Here is a 16641-nt window from a genome sequence, read left to right as displayed (position 1 = left end):
GCCTTAAGGGGATCAAAGTTGGATGAATTTCCAGTGGTTCCTTCCATTGGCGTCATCGAACCACGTTAGCAATCCAGAAGAACTAGAAGTTCGAAACGACCAGTCAAAGGAAGTATATGGAGAGATGGTCCTCCTTGTATAGCTTTTTTCTTAAGATATTGTACGTTAGTTGTCTCAAAGATATAACTGTGGATGAGTTTTAAGAGGGACAGATTGTTTGCTTTGATATTTGTTGGTCATGTTTGAGGGAACCAATAAGAGCTACCCATCACAGATTCATTGAAGATTCTTTACAAAGTAAAGTTTCTTTTGCAACTATTTTTTTTTTTTTCAAATTTGTTTGTTTAGTTAAATTAGTTATTACTGTTGTGATTGGCTGTGACTGAAGTTTAGATTTTTCAATTTTCATATATGTTAGAAAGATGGATGGTCGTTACTCTTTGTATTGCAAAGTTTTTTTTTTGTTATTGGGATTGTTTTAGGCCCTAGCTTAGTTTTTGGTTGCTTCATAGAAAAATGAGTGGACTAAACTAAACATGAGTTGAAAAAGTGAGCTATATATTTTTTCAATTTCTATGAGTTGCTTCAAGATATATTTTTAGTTTCCTCACCATAACCATAGCTTCCGCTAGGATAAGAAACCTTAATTCTTTATTTCAAATTGATTCCTTTTAACATGTTTTATAATAATTTAGCTATTTTTTTTGCATTATTGAATTATGAAACAATATTATACTGCATTCATTATTTAGAAGTGATGACGATATGCGTTCAGCGATATTGGGTAAAAGATCGGTTTCATGGCGCTGTAGCAACTTGATTTAACTGGCACTTGTCGAGATGGTTAAGTAGCCGGTTCCACGAATCAATATATCTTTTAGTAGTTTGGTTTATGGTTGAAGGTTTTTTTTTTTTTTTTTTTTTTTTTTTTTTTTTTGTATTAAATGGAAGTATATTATTTGAATTTCAGGTTAGGACAGGTTTTAAATTTATGAAATGTTGGAAATACATAGGAAACTCTGCCAACTTTTTTTTAGAATGCAATGTGTAGAGATTTTATATTTTAGTTCTAGTTTGGACTCGTGTGAGTCAAACCCACTCACGTCTTGGTTTATTAGATTGTTGAATATTTGGATCGAGTTCTTTTATCTGAATATTCAATCGTCTGAGAAATTGGGGCGCTACAATATAAGATAAGTAATGGCTTGAAGAATTAAGGGAGATGGTGCAATAATGGAGTTACCTTGCTGAATTGGTAAGAAATTCTTTTAGTTTGGTGAATGGAGATATTTTTAGCTTGCAGCAGTGTTGGAGGTAGATATGCTTGCTGCTTAGTTGTGCTAAATTTTTTGTAACAAACTATGGAGTAAAGGGGGTGTTATAGCTAGCCAAAGATATGTCAGAAGATGGCCTGTCAGTGGCCTGGGGCCTATGGCAGCCTAGGAGTTAAATTATACTAAAATGGAGAGTAAAACATTAATTAGATTAGTGTTAGCATTTAGTATCTCATTTTTTATCGTTGTACATATTAACATATTCCATATTTCTACGTTAAATAAATATCATTATAAGTGATTAATTCTTAGATTTTAGTTATGTGTATGGGAAATCTAGGAGCCAACGAGGGGTATAGTTTGTTATTTAGATTACATGTCTGGTGTTGGATTATTTGGATTATCTTTAAATATATGTTGCCATATCTTGGCTTGACATATTTCAGTAAATGTGAACTAAATGTTGTCATATTTTGTTTACAGGTTCTCATGCCGTTTGGAAGAAACAATTTCTATGGGTTTGTTTGGACATACTTCTTTTGGAATATAAAGTACTATGCGATAGATGTCCAGACAATTTCTTTTGATGTTTTGTTGTTTATAAGACTATTATATGTATGTAATGAATCATATTACTCTTAAACATAGAGAGAACGACCTTTATAAATTACTTTTGGGAATGTTGTTGGTTAAATTTAATGCGATTGAATTGAAGTTATTTATATGATTCTTTTAGGTTTTGTGATTGAAAGAAACGAAGTAATGTAAATATGTAATTGAATAAAAACTGGGTTCACAGGAAAAAAAAAATCGGCGATTTGTCAAAGCGTCGCTAAAAATAAATTTATAGTGTGCAAACAAGCATTATAATTTGTGACAAATTTAAAAAGCGTCGCCACAGGTTCATTTTCAGCGACGGTAAATATTGTCGCTATATGGATTTAGTAACCAAAAGTTTGGTGTTGTTGTAACGAAACAAAACGTCGGTAGTATAAGATTACAACGACGAGATGTATAACGTCGTTATAAGTTAATCTTTATCAATGATAAATAACGTCGCAATAGTAATTTAAGTAACGAAAAATGAGTGTTGTTGCCACGAAACCAAACGTCGGTAGTTCTGATGATTACCGACGATTTTACAAACGTTGCTACTAATTCATCTTTAGCTACGATATATAACGTCGGTAGTTCTGAGTATTACCGACGATTTTGTAAACGTCGCTACTAATCCATATTTAGCAACGATATATAACGTCGCAATATGAATTTTAGTACAGAAAAATAGGTGTTCTTGCCACGATATAGAATGCCGGTAGTACTCATCACCACCAACGTTTTCTTAAATCGTCGCTAGAAAATAGTTTTGCCACGTTTTAAATAATCAAATAAAAATATATATACCGACGTTTTTATGGGCACTACTGACATTATAAAATGTCATTGATAGGTTCATTCTCCGACGCTTTTTTTCCGTAGCTTCAGATCTTTAGCGACTATACTTCTAGCGACGACCGAGCGATGACCAAATAAACGTCGCTAATAACTATTACCGACGGTTTTATTACTTTTTCCGACGCTTTTTGTCGTCGCTAAAAATCTTATCTGTTGTAGTGATTATAGGGCATCCAGGTTTTAACATGAGATTGAAAGGTGGTAAGCTAGAAGGGTTGAGGGAGTTAAGAAACTCGGTGGGATAGTGAGCCCCACTTGGATTATCAATATCATCTTCGATGATTTTATTTGTAGCCAAACACTCAAGCGCTTCACCAGGAAACAAATTCAGTGCAACCTCATTAATTGCACTCACATCATCATTACGGGCAGCAAGAATAGTACGATTAGTTAAGAAATTTAGAGACGGTGTGTCCATAACATCCAATTGGGGATAGACAGAGAAGATGAGTTCTTGGATATTGGTACACTTGCGTATTCCATTCGGCAATTGTACGCATTCTTTGGAATTCGAACCAATCTAAATGAATCAAAGCAAAAAATGAATTCATTAGTTTCTAAAATAGTTCGTTTATATATGGAACTAATGGAGAAAAAACATTCTAATTAGAAGGCATTAGTAGCACACCTCCAATAAAAAATAGGCGAATTCGACATTCTCGGACTCTACCATTTCAAGCCGCATGTTCTGTACCAAGTGCAAAACTTCTAAATAACTCCAAAGAAAAGAGCGCCGTAGTGATGCACCAACAAATTGCTCTCTCTGGCCTAACGGTATAACAGGTAGTGTTTGTCGAAAATCACCACCAAGAACTGTAGTGATACCACCAAATATCTTCTTGTTTCTACAAATATCTTGAAGTGTTCTATCCACAGCCTCAACACAGTATCTATGTTGCATGGGCACCTCGTCCCAAACAATTAGTTTTGTTTCTTTAAATAGGTCAGCAAGGTCAGAATGTTTAGTGAAGCCGCAAAAAGTGGTATCCATCACATCAATTGGAATTTTAAATGTAGAATGAGCAGTGCGTCCACCAGACAATAACAGAGATGCAATTCCCGATGATGCCACCATGATGACAATAAGACCCATGCTGCGGCAGGCCTTTGCAATTGTATTATACAAAAAAGTTTTCCCTGTACCAGCTGCTCCATTCAAAAAGAAAAGTTTGCCCTTGTCACCAAATACTAAATCAGTCACAGCAGTGTAAGCATGAAGATGTTCGTCATTAAGACGACTCACGTCAACTGCAGCCTCTTCTCCTATGCCTTCATGCTGAAGTTGGCGTTGCTCCCAAATGAGCCTATTGCCAACAATTTTGCTCCAATCCTCTTTTTGCTTTGGCATGGGCGGGAAATTTTCCAATGTCTTTCCAGATTCTAAAAGGACTTGTTCCACCAGATATAAGCCATAATCTGTTATTTGCTCATCAGTTGGATCTGGGATGCAGTGTTTTGTTCGAAGCCAGTGTCGAAGATCATCACATATATTCGATGCAAATTTGCTCCAAAGTAGATCTGGTCGTAACGGATGACACTCTAAAAGAATTACACAAAACAACCTCCGCAATTGATATCCAGTTTTCATTATCGCCGCCTCTTCTAGGCATTGTATCCACTCATCATCAGCTTCCAACAGCCCATGGGCAATACATACTTCTTTGTATGTGTTGTACACGGTATCACTGACTTCATAAAGATATGCAAAGGAGGTAGGCCCTTTTACAACAGTATGTAGCAAGCGTAGATAAAACTGCTCCCCGGCATTGGGGCTTCCAAAATACATCCTACCAATGGAAGGTCCCTGAGTCCTAGGAGTCCACTCTTGAGAGTCTTTGTGGAAAACATAGTGTCGTGGAAACTCTTGATAGGTATATGCACGTGCATCTGGATCTTCAGCACAACGCTTAAAGAAAGCTGTCACTGTTGAAGTTTGGTCTATGGCTCGTGCAAGAATTGCATCCATGGGCTCTTTGCTATTGAAAACAACCCTATGCATACCTTCCAAATGAAGCGCCAATCTTTGGACACTTGGAAACTCTTTATGCATTGGATTCTGAAATAGATGCCATACAGCTTCTGTTGGTCCAATGTACCTTGCATCGATATATTGCTGAATCTCATCATTTGTTCCTGCCGCCACCACTGTTGCTTTGTCATAGCCTTTGTAGATGTACTTGTTAATATATTTAACATCTTGACACGATGCACAAACTTCAACATTGATATGGCAATCAAACATTTCAGACAGATATGCATTGTAGGGAACAACATCTCCATTATCAACTTTAACCCTTTTATTCTTCCGCTTCACAAAATATTTCTTGCCAGTGTCGCACCTTCGGTAAATGGAGTACCCTTTTTTATCCATAATTGTTTCCTCCACAAACTCTTTTGGATAGCTTTTAGTGCATCGACCATTTTCCATTCATGAAGCACTCGGATCTCGATCACCACAGGGGCCATGAACCATGCACTTCTTCACTGTTTCAAACAATGCAGGGTGGGTATCGGGGTCTAGGAATTCAGCACATACAAATTTATCAACTTGCTCACTGTTTTGGATCTTGTCATCATACGCAAGAAATAAAAGGCAATGCATGTGTGGAAGACCGCACTTTTGAAATTCAATGGTATAGACATATGCAACCACCCGACCGAAGATATCATTCTTCAAAATTTCTTTCATAATTGCTTTTCGTTTTAGCTCGAATACCCGTGCAACTATTTCAGGCCGAAGTGTCGAAGTTTGGTGTTCCTTGAGCGCATCTTTAATTTCCTGCCAATTAGGGTTTGCAGTCACCGTAAGAAAAATATCTAGGTGCTTATAGTGCCGGGTGATAGCCATTGAATCCTGAAAAATCTCGTTCATGTGCCTTGGACTTCCAACATGCGAGGAAGGCAAAATGAACCATTGGCCAATTTGATCAGGACTTAATCCGTCAAGTGCAACATCTGTCAAGCACTTGTACACATCCGAACGGATGGTGTCTTGATTTAGTCTAATGTATCGCAGCCGGTTCTGTTTATATGCAGCCCAAGCATCAACCAAAAATTCATGTAATAATTTACACCCAGCAAGATAGATGAGTACTCCATGGGTCGTTCAAACAAACGGTAGGCGTAATACAATAATTGGGTGAGTCTTGCATTGCTTGGATCATTTCTCTTAACGTCCCACAACTTCAAATCAGGTGACCAACCCAAATCCCCATAAGGAAACAAAAGAACATAATGCAAAGGCAAATAAGCGGAATGACATTGCTTATCCGTTCCAACTCATGCCCTCCTCTCAAGCGAAGTACAATATCACGCATGGCATCAACCTTACTCCCTTCTCCAGGCAATATCACTGCGATCTCATCAGTTGTCGGAAGATTATACCTTCGTCTATCCGAACGCGGATCATAGTGTAGATGGACCGGAACATTGTTATTCTTAGAAGCATTTTCAGTTAAAACCTCAAATGCTTGCTTATAGATATCACAAAACTTGTGGGTCTGTAGAAGAGTTTCTTGTACAGTTTTCAACACTTCCCTTGACAAATTCGGGTTGCGAATGTGGCGGTGATCCAAAGCAGCTAGGGGATCATAAATATAAAGTTGCTAAAACTTAGGTTCCATCCCCGGATCAGGCAACAATGAACCGATTTGGTGCCGCAACTCCCCATGGACAGTGAATGAGGTAGGACCACGCCCATGTAACACACGATCGTTAAATTTGCAACCAAGACTGGTAAAGGCATTACACACATTGTATTGCCGAATCTACTCACGAAATAATCTTGCACGTTTATTAGATCCTTCAAATAAAGATTTAAGTGCCGGAGGCAGTGGAGAAAGAAGCGGTAGCTTAACTTTTCCTTGTAAACAGCAAGTTCCAAATAAAGGTCGGTTGCGCCTTGATTTCGATAACTGTTCATCTTTCTAATGAAGGGCCGAACAAAATGGACAAAGAACATCCATCTTTCCCAAAAAGCGACGGAGATTTGGAACTGGAAGCGCATGACCTCTATGAGGATTAAGAATTTCTTCTTCACTTTCATCAAATCTAGTCATATCATGATCACTGCAAAAATAGACCTATGATATATCACGCTTTATGATATGTTGAAACCTAACAAAAGAGTGAGAATTTAAGAACTTGACTTACATAGTGTTATCCTCACAACTTTGCATTGTGACATCTTCCGTGATAGATGAAGAGGACCCAACTTCGTACGTTGACCTCGTCTTCTTAAAGGAATCTGATATGTAATCAGACATAACGTCTTTTTCCCTCTGTCTCCAATTTTGTTGTGCTATAATCCTTTGATCGATATCTTTTTCTCTTCGAAGACGTTGTGCAATAGAACTCCGATTAGGAGGTGCAATACAGCTTTGACTGGGAGGCACAATAGATAAGAGATTGGGAGGCATAGTAGATCTTCGATTATGAGAAATAACAGAAAACACATTAGGAGCTGTAGGAGATCGTCGATTAGGAGGCACAACATATAACCTATTAAGAGCCGCGGGAGATGTTCGATTAGGAGGCACGACAGATAACCTATTAAGAGCCGCGGGAGATTTTCGATTATGAGGCACAACAGATAACCTATTAGGAGCCGCATTAGATCTTCGATTAGGAGGCACAACAAATAAAATATTGGGAGTCGCAGTTGGTCTTCGATTAGGAGGCACATAAATCAGATCCGGAGGCACAACATTTCTTTGATGTGGAGGCACATATACCATATTGGAGGGAGGTTCAATAGGATGACGTGATATGGAATTAACTGGGTGAACTAACGATTCCCTTTCTCTCTCTTCCATGCGCTCTTTAACCATGATTGCCTAGGAAGTGTCAATTCGCAAAAATTTGGAAACACGCAAAGTTAAAGAATCAAAACGGAGCTCTAATCAAAGAGGACGGGGAAGACTCAAAGTAGTAAATAGTAGAACACCTAATTGAAAAGCACTAAAATACATTGACTTCCATATATATTTAGGAATTAGCATAGAAAATTCTAATTTAATTAAGTCTATTATTCAGCTTTAGTATACATTGACTTTGTGTTACGGTGACAATGACAGTGAAACTGTAATCTCGCCACAGTTACAGGAGTTTAAACATTGGAAAAAAAAAGAATAAATATTAAAAACATGCATTTTAATCACTGAAGAATATTGTAAAAGGGTCGATTGAATGTAGAAAATATGCTAACATATTTCTGAAACACACTGGCTCATCGAATGAAGGAGGTGATTAGGGTTAGCTCCCCCACCAAAATCAACTAACAAATAAGGTTCCATTCTCTGTTTTTCTCACATTCAAATGGCTTACATAGGCATGAACTGAGTTAATAAGTCACATGAGTTATTGAAATGTGGCTCAAACCAGACTTGAACTTACCAACATGATTTGTGGTGCTGATCCCCTATAGGCATATAGCTAAGAAAAGCTTTGATTATCGAGATGGTGTACCACTGCTGGTCTTGTAAAAATCCTTAAGTGATAAACAATTGTAAAAACTGAGATAACAAACTCACATTGATATTTTAGACATTTTAATAACATTGTTTCAAATTGCTGAAGTGATGTCTTTGGAGTGAAAGAAATTCGTGCGGGTCTGCAAACTCTTAACTAATGTTGACTAAAACTTTTGTGAGCTGTTGAGCTAAACTTTGTTTAATTAAGTATATGAAACTGATGATGTGAGTGTAACCTCATTAATTGCACTCACATCATCATTACGGGCAGCAAGAATAGTACGATCAGTTAAGAAATTTGGAGACGGTGTGTCCATAACATCCAATTGGGGATAGACAGAGAAGATGAGTTCTTGGATATTGGTACACTTTGCATTTCATTCGGCAATTGTACGCATTCTTTGGGATTCGAACCAATCTAAATGAATCAAAGCAAAAAATGAATTCATTAGTTTCTAAAATAGTTCGTTTATATATGGAACTAATAGAGAAAAAAACATTCTAATTAGAAGGCATTAGTAGCACACCTCCAACAAAAAATAGGCGAATTCGACATTCTCGGACTCTGCCATTTCAAGCCGCATGTTATGTACCAAGTGCAAAACTTCTAAATAACTCCAAAGGAAAGAGCGCCGTAGTGATGCACCAACAAATTGCTCTCTCTAGCCTAACGGTATAACAGGCAGTGTTTGTCGAAAATCACCACCAAGAACAGTAGTGATACCACCAAATATCTTCTTGTTTCCAAAAATATCTTGAAGTGTTCTATCCACAGCCTCAACACAGTATCTATGTTGCATGGGCACCTCGTCCCAAACAATTAGTTTTGTTTCTTTAAATAGGTCAGCAAGGTCAGAATGTTTAGTGAAGCCGCAAAAAGTGGTATCCATCACATCAATTGGAATTTTAAATGTAGAATGAGCAGTGCGTCCACCAGACAATAACAGAGATGCAATTCCTGATGATGCCACCATGATGACAATAAGACCCATGCTGCGGCAGGCCTTTGCAAATGTATTATACAAAAAAGTTTTCCCTGTACCAGCTACTCCATTCAAAAAGAAAAGTTTGTCCTTGTCACCAAATACTGAATCAGTCACAGCAGTGTAAGCATGAAGTTGTTTGTCATTAAGACGACTCACATCAACTGCAGCCTCTTCTCCCATGCCTTCATGCTGAAGTTGGCGTTGCTCCCAAATGAGCCTAGTGCCAACAATTTTGCTCCAATCCTCGTTTGGCTTTGGCATGGGTGGGAAATTTTCCAATGTCCTCCCAGATTCTAAAAGGACTTGTTCCACCAGATATAAGCCGTAATCTGTTATTTGCTCATCTATTGGATCTGGGATGTCGTGCTTTGTTCGAAGCCAGTGTCCAAGATTATCACATACACTCGATGCAAATTTGCTCCAAAGTAGATCTGGTCGTAACGGATGACACTCTAAAAGAATTACACAAAACAACCTCCGCAGTTGATATCTAGTTTTCATTATCGCCGCCTCTTCTAGGCATTGTATCCACTCATCATCAGCTTCCAACAGCCCATGGGCAATACATGCTTCTTTGTATATGTTGTACATGGTATCACCGACTTTATAAAGATATGCAAAGGAGGTAGGCCCTTTTACAACAGTAAGTAGCAAGCGTAGATAAAACCGCTCCCTGACATTAGGACTTGCAAAATACATCCTACCAATGGAAGGTCCCTGAGTCCTAGGAGTCCAATCTTGAGAGTCTTTGTGGAAAACTTAGTGTCGTGGAAACTCTTGATAGGTATATGCGCGTGCATCTGGATCTTCAGCACAACGCTTAAAGAAAGCTGTTAGTGTTGAAGTTTGGTCTTTGACACGGGCAAAAATTGCATCCATGGGCTCTTTGCTATTGAAAACAACCCTATGCATACCTTCCAAATGAAGCGCCAATCGTTGGACACTTGGAAACTCTTTATGCATTGGATTCTGAAATAGATGCCATGCAGCTTCTGTTGGTCCAATGTACCTTGCATCGATATATTGCTGAATCTCATCATTTGTTCCTGCCGCCACCACTGTTGCTTTGTCATAGCCTTTGTAGATGTACTTGTTAATATATTTAACAGCTTGACACGATGCACAAACTTCAACATTGATATGGCAATCAAACATTTCAGACAGATATGCATTGTAGGGAACAACATCTCCATTATCAACTTTAACCATTTTATTCTTCCTCTTCACAAAATATTTCTTGCCAGTGTCACGCCTTCGGTAAATGGAGTACCCTTTTTTATCCATAATTGTTTCCTCCACAAACTCTTTTGGATAGCCTTTGGTGCATCGACCATTTTCCATACATGAAGCACTCGGATCTCGATCACCACAGGGGCCATGAACCATGCAGTTCCTCACTGTTTCAAACAATGCAGGGTGGGTGTCGGGGTCTGGGAATTCAACACATACAAATTTATCAACTTGCTCACTATTTCGGATTTTGTCATCATGCGTAAGAAATAAAAGGCAATGCATGTGTGGCAGACCGCGCTTTTGAAATTCAATGGTATAGACATATGCAACCACCCGACCGAAGATATCATTCTTCAAAATTTCTTTCATAATTGCTTTTCGTTTCAGCTCGAATACCCGTGCAACTATTTCAGGCCGAAGTGTCGAAGTTTGATGTTCCTTGAGCGCATCTTTAATTTCCTGCCAATTAGGGTTTGCAGTCACCGTAAGAAAAATATCTGGGTGCTTATAGTGTCGGGTGATAGCCATTGAATCCTAAAAAATCTCGTACATGTGCCTTGGATTTCCGACATGCGAGGAAGGCAAAATGAACCTTTGGCCAATTTGATCAGGACTTAATCCCTCAAGTGCAACATCTGTCAAGCACTTGTACACATCCGAACGGATGGTGTCTTGATTTAGTCTAATGTATCGCAGCCGGTTCTGTTCATATGCAGCCCAAGCATCAACCAAAAATTCATGTAACAATTTACACTCCAGCAAGATAGATGGGTATTCCGTGGGTCGTTCAAACAAACGGTAGGCGTAATATAATAATTGGGTGAGTCTTGCATTGCTTGGAGCATTTCTCTTGACGTCCCACAACTTCAAATCAGGTGACCAACCCAAATTCCCATAAGGAAACAAAAGAACATAATGCAAAGGCAAATAAGCGGGATGACATTCTCTTATCCATTCCAACTCATGCCCTCCTCTCAAGCAAAGTACAATATCACGCATGGCATCAACCTTACTCCCATCTCCAGGCAATATCACTGCGATCTCATCAGTTGTTGAAGATTGTACCTTCGTCTATCCGAACGCGGATCATAGTGTAGATGGACCGGAACATTGTTATTCTCATAAGCATTTTCAGTTAAAACCTTAAATGCTTGCTTATAGATATCACAAAACTTGTGGGTCTGCAGTGAATGAGGCAACAATGAACCGATTAGGCAACAATAAACCGATTTGGCAACAATGAACCGATTTGGTGCCGCAACTCTCCATGAACAGTGAATGAGGTAGGACCACGTCCATGTAACACATGATCCTTAAATTTACAACCAAGACTGGTAAAGGCATTACACACATTGTATTGCTGAATCTGCTCACGGAATAATCTTGCACGTTTATTAGATCTTTCGAATAAAGATTTAAGTGCCGGAGGCAGTGGAGAAAGAAGCGGTAGCTTAACTTTTCCTTATATACAGCAAGTTCCAAATAAAAGTCGGTTGCGCCTTGATTTTGATAACTGTTCATCTTTCCAATGAAGGGCCGAACAAAATGGACAGAGAACATCCATCTTTCCCAGAAAGTGGCGGCGATTTGGAACAGGAAGAACATGGCCTCTATGAGGATTAAGAATTTCTTCTTCATTTTCATCAAATCCAGTTATATCATGATCACTGCAAAAATAGACCTATGATATATCACACTCTATTAGGAATTTAAGCACTTGACTTACATAGTGTTATCCTCACAACTTTGCATTGTGACATCTTCCATGATAGATGAAGAGGACCCAACTTCGTACATTGACCTCGTCTTCTTAAAGGAATCTGATATGTAATTAGACATAACGTCTTTTTCCCTCCGTCTCCGATTTTGTTGTGCTATAGTCCTTTGATCGATATCTTTTTCTCTTCGAAGACATTGTGCAATAGATCTCCGATTAGGAGGTGCAATAGAGCTTTGACTGGGAGGCACAATAGATAAGAGATTGGGAGGCGCAGTAGATCTTCGATTATGAGAAATAGCAGATAACACATTAGGAGCCGCGGGAGATCGTCGATTATGAGGCACAACAGATAACCTATTAAGAGCCGCAAGAGAGCTTCGATTAGGAGGCACGACAGATAACCTATTAAGAGCCGCGGGAGATTTTCGATTGGAAGGCACAACAGATAACATTTTAGGAGCCGCATTAGATCTTCGATTAGGAGGCACAACAACAGATAACCTATTCGGAGCCGCATTAGATCTTCGATTAGGAGGCACAACAAATAAAATATTGGGAGTCACAATTGATCTTCGATGTGGAGGCACATATACCAGATTGGGAGGTTCTGCTATGGAATTGTCTGGGTGAACTAACAATTCCCTTCCTCTCTCTTCCATGCGCTCTTTAACCATGATTGCCTAGGAAGCGTTAGTCCACAAAATTTGGAAACACGCAAAGTTAAAGAATCAAAACTAAGCTTTAATCAAAGAGCACAGCAAAGACTCAAAGTAGTAAATAGTAGAACACCTAATTGAAAAGCACTGAAATACATTAACTTTCAGATATATTTAGGAATTAACATAGAAAATTCTAATTCAATTAAGTCTATTTTTCAGCTTTTGTTCTTTTGTAAGAAGAGTTCGTTAGTTTATTTACATTCTCCACTATTTCATCAAAAACATGCTAATTGCATTAATAATAGGAAGTGGATTCTCCACTATCGATGTAAATATAAAAAAAGGAAACCAACCAGCACCAGTGGAACGAAGTAAGAAATTGCCTTCACTTACTTCTGAACGGTCTATTTAAATAAAATCACTTCCTATTAAATAATAGGATTCTCCACTTCCTATTAGATAGATTGAAATTATAACAAATTGGCAAGAGTTTGAGTTGTCGAGATATATCTAGGAATTAACAAAAAAAAAATCTAATTCTAATTAAGTCTACATTTTAACTTCTGTCATTTTCCATTATCGATGGTAAAAAAAGGAATTCGAAAGCAACCCCATTAAACGCTCCAGTAATGACACCAACACAAAGTTAAAAAAAATAGCACACCAACACAAAGTAACGACACCAGCACAAAGTTAACAAATACCCATTTCTTAATTCAAAAAGAAAAAACAAATAAGATAGGGGGTTCAATAAAATTCGAAAAGAAAAAATCAAATAAGCTAGAGGGTTCAATAAATTTCACCTTAAACGGCTTTAGATTTCTCAGAATCGGAACGACAAAATACTTTGTGACTGCGGAATAGCAACGACGACAGCTTCGATCTCTCGGAAGTTGTCTCCACATCTAGCAACGACGCCAACACAAAGCTAAAATATAGTACACATTTCTTTGATATCAATTTCTTAATTCATAAAGAAAAAACATATAAGCTAGAAGGGTTCAATAAAATTCACCTTCACAGCTTTAATCACGTCCATCCTCTGCACATTTTCTTCTCTATCCTCCTTTATAGCAGTGCATTGTCTGCCTCCTGCCACTCTCCTAGCATCCCGCGAATGTAGCCGGTCAATATATTTCTCATGAAACGCTAGGTTTTTAATCTGCTTTAGAACTGCTGGACTTTCAAGTGGTGCTTTACTGGTGCCTCTGAATCTGGAGAGAGGCTGGCTGACAATGACCTCTGGGTGCAGTTCTGACGAAAACTTTGTTTATCCAGTAAGCATTCTGGAGCGGAGGGTGTTTCTGGCTCTGGCGGAGTGGAGGGTAAGTACTGGAGTCGACTATGTGTTTTAAGAAGATTAGAAAAAAAAAAAAAAAAAAAAACCAAACTCGTCAGTGTTCTCTTCTCTAGGCTCGAACCCGCGACTTGTGTGCGAAAAGCCCGGAAAAACCAATGTCAGGTTAATAACTACTCAGTAGCCGTGGGATTTTGCTAGAAATGATCTGGGCCGTCCTTTATTATAGTTTTGTCATTTAGTGGGAAAAACACCCTATCTTATTAGATAGATTAGTATTGAGCAAAGCCATGTAACAGATCTTCATATAATGTAGAAGTTGCTCCATTGCACTGACTCCCCATCTGTTAATGGTAAATTGAACTCGATCAAGCATATTTCATAGCTTAGTTACATGAAAATGTCCCCGATTCTCATTACTATGAAAAGAGAAAAAACTGACAGTACTAACCTCTCAACGGCATTTGTGAAGAGCGTCAACTCTTCCAAAGAACCATAGACATCATAAATATCATCAACAACAGTTATTAGCGTAGTCTTGTGCTAATCCCACTCTGAAACGCCCAAATTGTTGTTCCGGAACCATTCCTAGAGACCAAAAGTAGTGCTCCAAAATCCTGTCTTTGAAAAAGTCCAGTTTACATAGACCCAAATCCACCCACCATCTGTAAATATTACCAGAATTATGTATAATAAGAGTACAGAACATAAACTGAAATATAAAGAAGCATTTCTACACATTTATCCTTTTCTTTAAATTTCCCTGGTGTAATAGTACCTTATCAATCCTTTAATTTCACTCTGGTATGTCGCTTGGACCATGTTGTAGTCCAATTTCGCTAGATCGAGCAGAAGTGCGACCATGTTGTCTTCACTTTCATATGTATCGATATACCACCTAGTCTCTAACCTTGATATCCTCCAGTGCAAGGGAAGCTCCAATGAATGGGCAACCTTCTTTGCAAGTGTGGGATTTATATTTCCCTTTATATCTCTCAAATGCCTAGTTGTAAAGGCCTTAGCTTCATCCATGAAATCTTCGCCTTCTAAACCAAAGTATGAAGCTTCATACAAACTTAACATTCCCTTAACATCCTCAGAAAGGCACATCTTCAAACTGCCGATTTCATCATCCTTATATCTGTCAAAAACATCTGATTGATACACAATCACAATTTCGATTATGTACCTTGTAGTAAAAAGTTTTATGCATTATATTATAACACCAAGTATAGTACAGTTTTTTAACTGTTAGTTTTCTACATGTCCTTAGGGAAGCTAGCAGAGCAGCAGACTTCCTTGCTGCCCAAGAAAATCAGTATGTAACCAATTATTTTGTACCTCCCCTATGCTTAACTCTCATGAATATAATTGAGGAGGATAAGAATGGGAGGATTTATTTAAGATTCTAATCTAGGTTTAAACCCCCTACTCTCTTTCAAAAAAAGAAGGTATAGTACAGTTTGTGCATGTACCTTGGGGTATATCATAACCATGCTGTCGAAGTAACCTGAAACAGAGTGCTGTCGTGCATAAATCACCATATAAGCAGTTATTGTTGTTGATATATATATTATCTAGAGCTCTCTTGATTTCCTCCTTATAATGATGCCCCACTCCTAACCTTTGGACGGCATCAATTAACTCAAGATTATGAGCTGAACCTACAGAATCATTGAGTAGTTGCCTTACATTCTCCTTCAGACGATCAGCTTTTGTCTTGTATATCCCGTCGTGCATGCAAACCGTTTTTTAGTGAATTAGCATTGCAAAACAGTAAACAATATAGACTAACGAAACTGTTAAATTATCAACCGTGTAATCACTTGTTAGTGACATTATGGAATCATAATCCCACAAGTTTGGTTTGAAATTTGCAGATCGCCTAATGACTGGTGCCTCGACAACTGCATTAATTGCTTGCCCTGCAGCATAGACATTATCATTGCGCTTGCCCATGCTGGTCCGCGGTTCCTGAAGAGAAAACTTAGAACGTGTAGCAATTGAGCAAAGGAGGGGTGTGACCTCGAAACAAAGAGCCATCTTTTTTTCTGAATGATCTAGGAGAAAATTTCCCTCTGTATATGGCATGCCATGTACGGAAGATCACCTATATAGATAGTAATGCAGTTGTAGTGTTGCAAGTTAGATACACGCTATCTACCAATCAAATTATAATTTTGGTGGAAGATATCCCAAGTTATAGTATCCTTATACGTAATTAATCATCTTTACAATCAGATTAAGAAATCAAACGACCACAAGTCCCCAACAACACGAAAACCGCAAACCACCAAAATCCATTGATTGTTATGGGCGTGATCAGGCCCAGGCAGTAATCACTTTCATTTTCTTTTGGGACTTCACCAAATTGAGTTAAGTTGTACTGTTGTAGTATATTGTTATTATATACTTATTTGGGTTGTAGGGGTCCATCCGTGGTGTGTTATTACTACTCATGGCATTATTTCAATCTTTCCCATGCGCCCGGCATGGGACATTTATTATTGAAACCTTATGGCATTTGGTGAAATGATAGCATCACA

The 16641-nt window shown here is 38.3% G+C and overlaps 4 protein-coding genes across 13 annotated transcripts; all 4 read right to left on the bottom strand.

Moving 5' to 3' along the window:
• Positions 1-2838: 2838 nt before the first annotated feature.
• Positions 2839-5157, bottom strand: LOC147504561 (uncharacterized). The gene is made up of 2 exons (XM_086605266.1): positions 3358-5157; positions 2839-3249 (listed from the first exon to the last, which is right to left on the bottom strand). Exons 1-2 carry the CDS (start codon positions 5155-5157, stop codon positions 2839-2841), a joined length of 2211 nt encoding a protein of 736 aa, XP_086461392.1.
• Positions 5158-7890: 2733 nt separating this feature from the next.
• On the bottom strand, positions 7891-14140 carry LOC147504559 (ATP-dependent DNA helicase PIF1-like). Of its 9 annotated transcripts, none has more exons than XM_086557377.1 (6): positions 13814-14140; positions 13602-13726; positions 12733-12819; positions 12146-12640; positions 8728-12086; positions 7892-8618 (listed from the first exon to the last, which is right to left on the bottom strand). In XM_086557377.1, exon 5 carries the CDS (start codon positions 9883-9885, stop codon positions 8863-8865), a length of 1023 nt encoding a protein of 340 aa, XP_086413503.1. In that variant the 5' UTR covers positions 9886-12086; positions 12146-12640; positions 12733-12819; positions 13602-13726; positions 13814-14140; the 3' UTR covers positions 7892-8618; positions 8728-8862. The 9 variants fall into 9 exon arrangements, with proteins under 9 accessions (XP_086413499.1, XP_086413503.1, XP_086413504.1 ...); XM_086557378.1 differs by having other exon boundaries at positions 12733-12803; XM_086557374.1 differs by having other exon boundaries at positions 12146-12928.
• LOC147504560 (uncharacterized) lies at positions 9946-10947 on the bottom strand. Its single transcript, XM_086605265.1, has one exon. The coding sequence runs from the start codon at positions 10945-10947 to the stop codon at positions 9946-9948; it is 1002 nt and encodes a 333-aa protein (XP_086461391.1).
• Positions 14141-14148: 8 nt separating the features above from the next.
• LOC147504558 (alpha-terpineol synthase, chloroplastic-like) lies at positions 14149-16227 on the bottom strand. 2 transcript variants are annotated; one of them, XR_015193063.1, is made up of 4 exons: positions 15571-16226; positions 14874-15249; positions 14547-14760; positions 14149-14439 (listed from the first exon to the last, which is right to left on the bottom strand). XR_015193063.1 is itself a non-coding variant. In XM_086557381.1 (3 exons), exons 1-3 carry the CDS (start codon positions 15833-15835, stop codon positions 14610-14612), a joined length of 792 nt encoding a protein of 263 aa, XP_086413507.1. In that variant the 5' UTR covers positions 15836-16227; the 3' UTR covers positions 14469-14609. The 2 variants fall into 2 exon arrangements, 1 of the variants encoding a protein (XP_086413507.1); XM_086557381.1 differs by lacking the exon at positions 14149-14439 and having other exon boundaries at positions 14469-14760; positions 15571-16227.
• Between the last annotated feature and the right edge of the window lie 414 nt (positions 16228-16641).

This window comes from Coptis chinensis, chromosome 4 (assembly GCF_015680905.1).
Source record: "Coptis chinensis isolate HL-2020 chromosome 4, ASM1568090v1, whole genome shotgun sequence".
NCBI lineage: Eukaryota > Viridiplantae > Streptophyta > Magnoliopsida > Ranunculales > Ranunculaceae > Coptis > Coptis chinensis.
Note: the sequence above shows the minus strand (reverse complement) of the source record. Positions and strands in the feature narration are given on the sequence as shown.

Coding starts and splice junctions, on each gene's coding strand:
- LOC147504561 (XM_086605266.1), bottom strand. CDS start 5,157: ATGGAAAATGGTCGATGCACTAAAAGCTATCCAAAAGAGTTTGTGGAG. Junction 3,250..3,357: donor TCGCCTATTTTTTATTGGAG/GTGTGCTACTAA, acceptor TGATTCATTTAG/ATTGGTTCGAATTCCAAAGA.
- LOC147504559 (XM_086557373.1), bottom strand. CDS start 9,885: ATGTATTTTGCAAGTCCTAATGTCAGGGAGCGGTTTTATCTACGCTTG.
- LOC147504560 (XM_086605265.1), bottom strand. CDS start 10,947: ATGGCTATCACCCGACACTATAAGCACCCAGATATTTTTCTTACGGTG.
- LOC147504558 (XM_086557381.1), bottom strand. CDS start 15,835: ATGCACGACGGGATATACAAGACAAAAGCTGATCGTCTGAAGGAGAAT. Junction 15,250..15,570: donor TGGTTATGATATACCCCAAG/GTACATGCACAA, acceptor TGTATCAATCAG/ATGTTTTTGACAGATATAAG. Junction 14,761..14,873: donor GAAATTAAAGGATTGATAAG/GTACTATTACAC, acceptor TAATATTTACAG/ATGGTGGGTGGATTTGGGTC.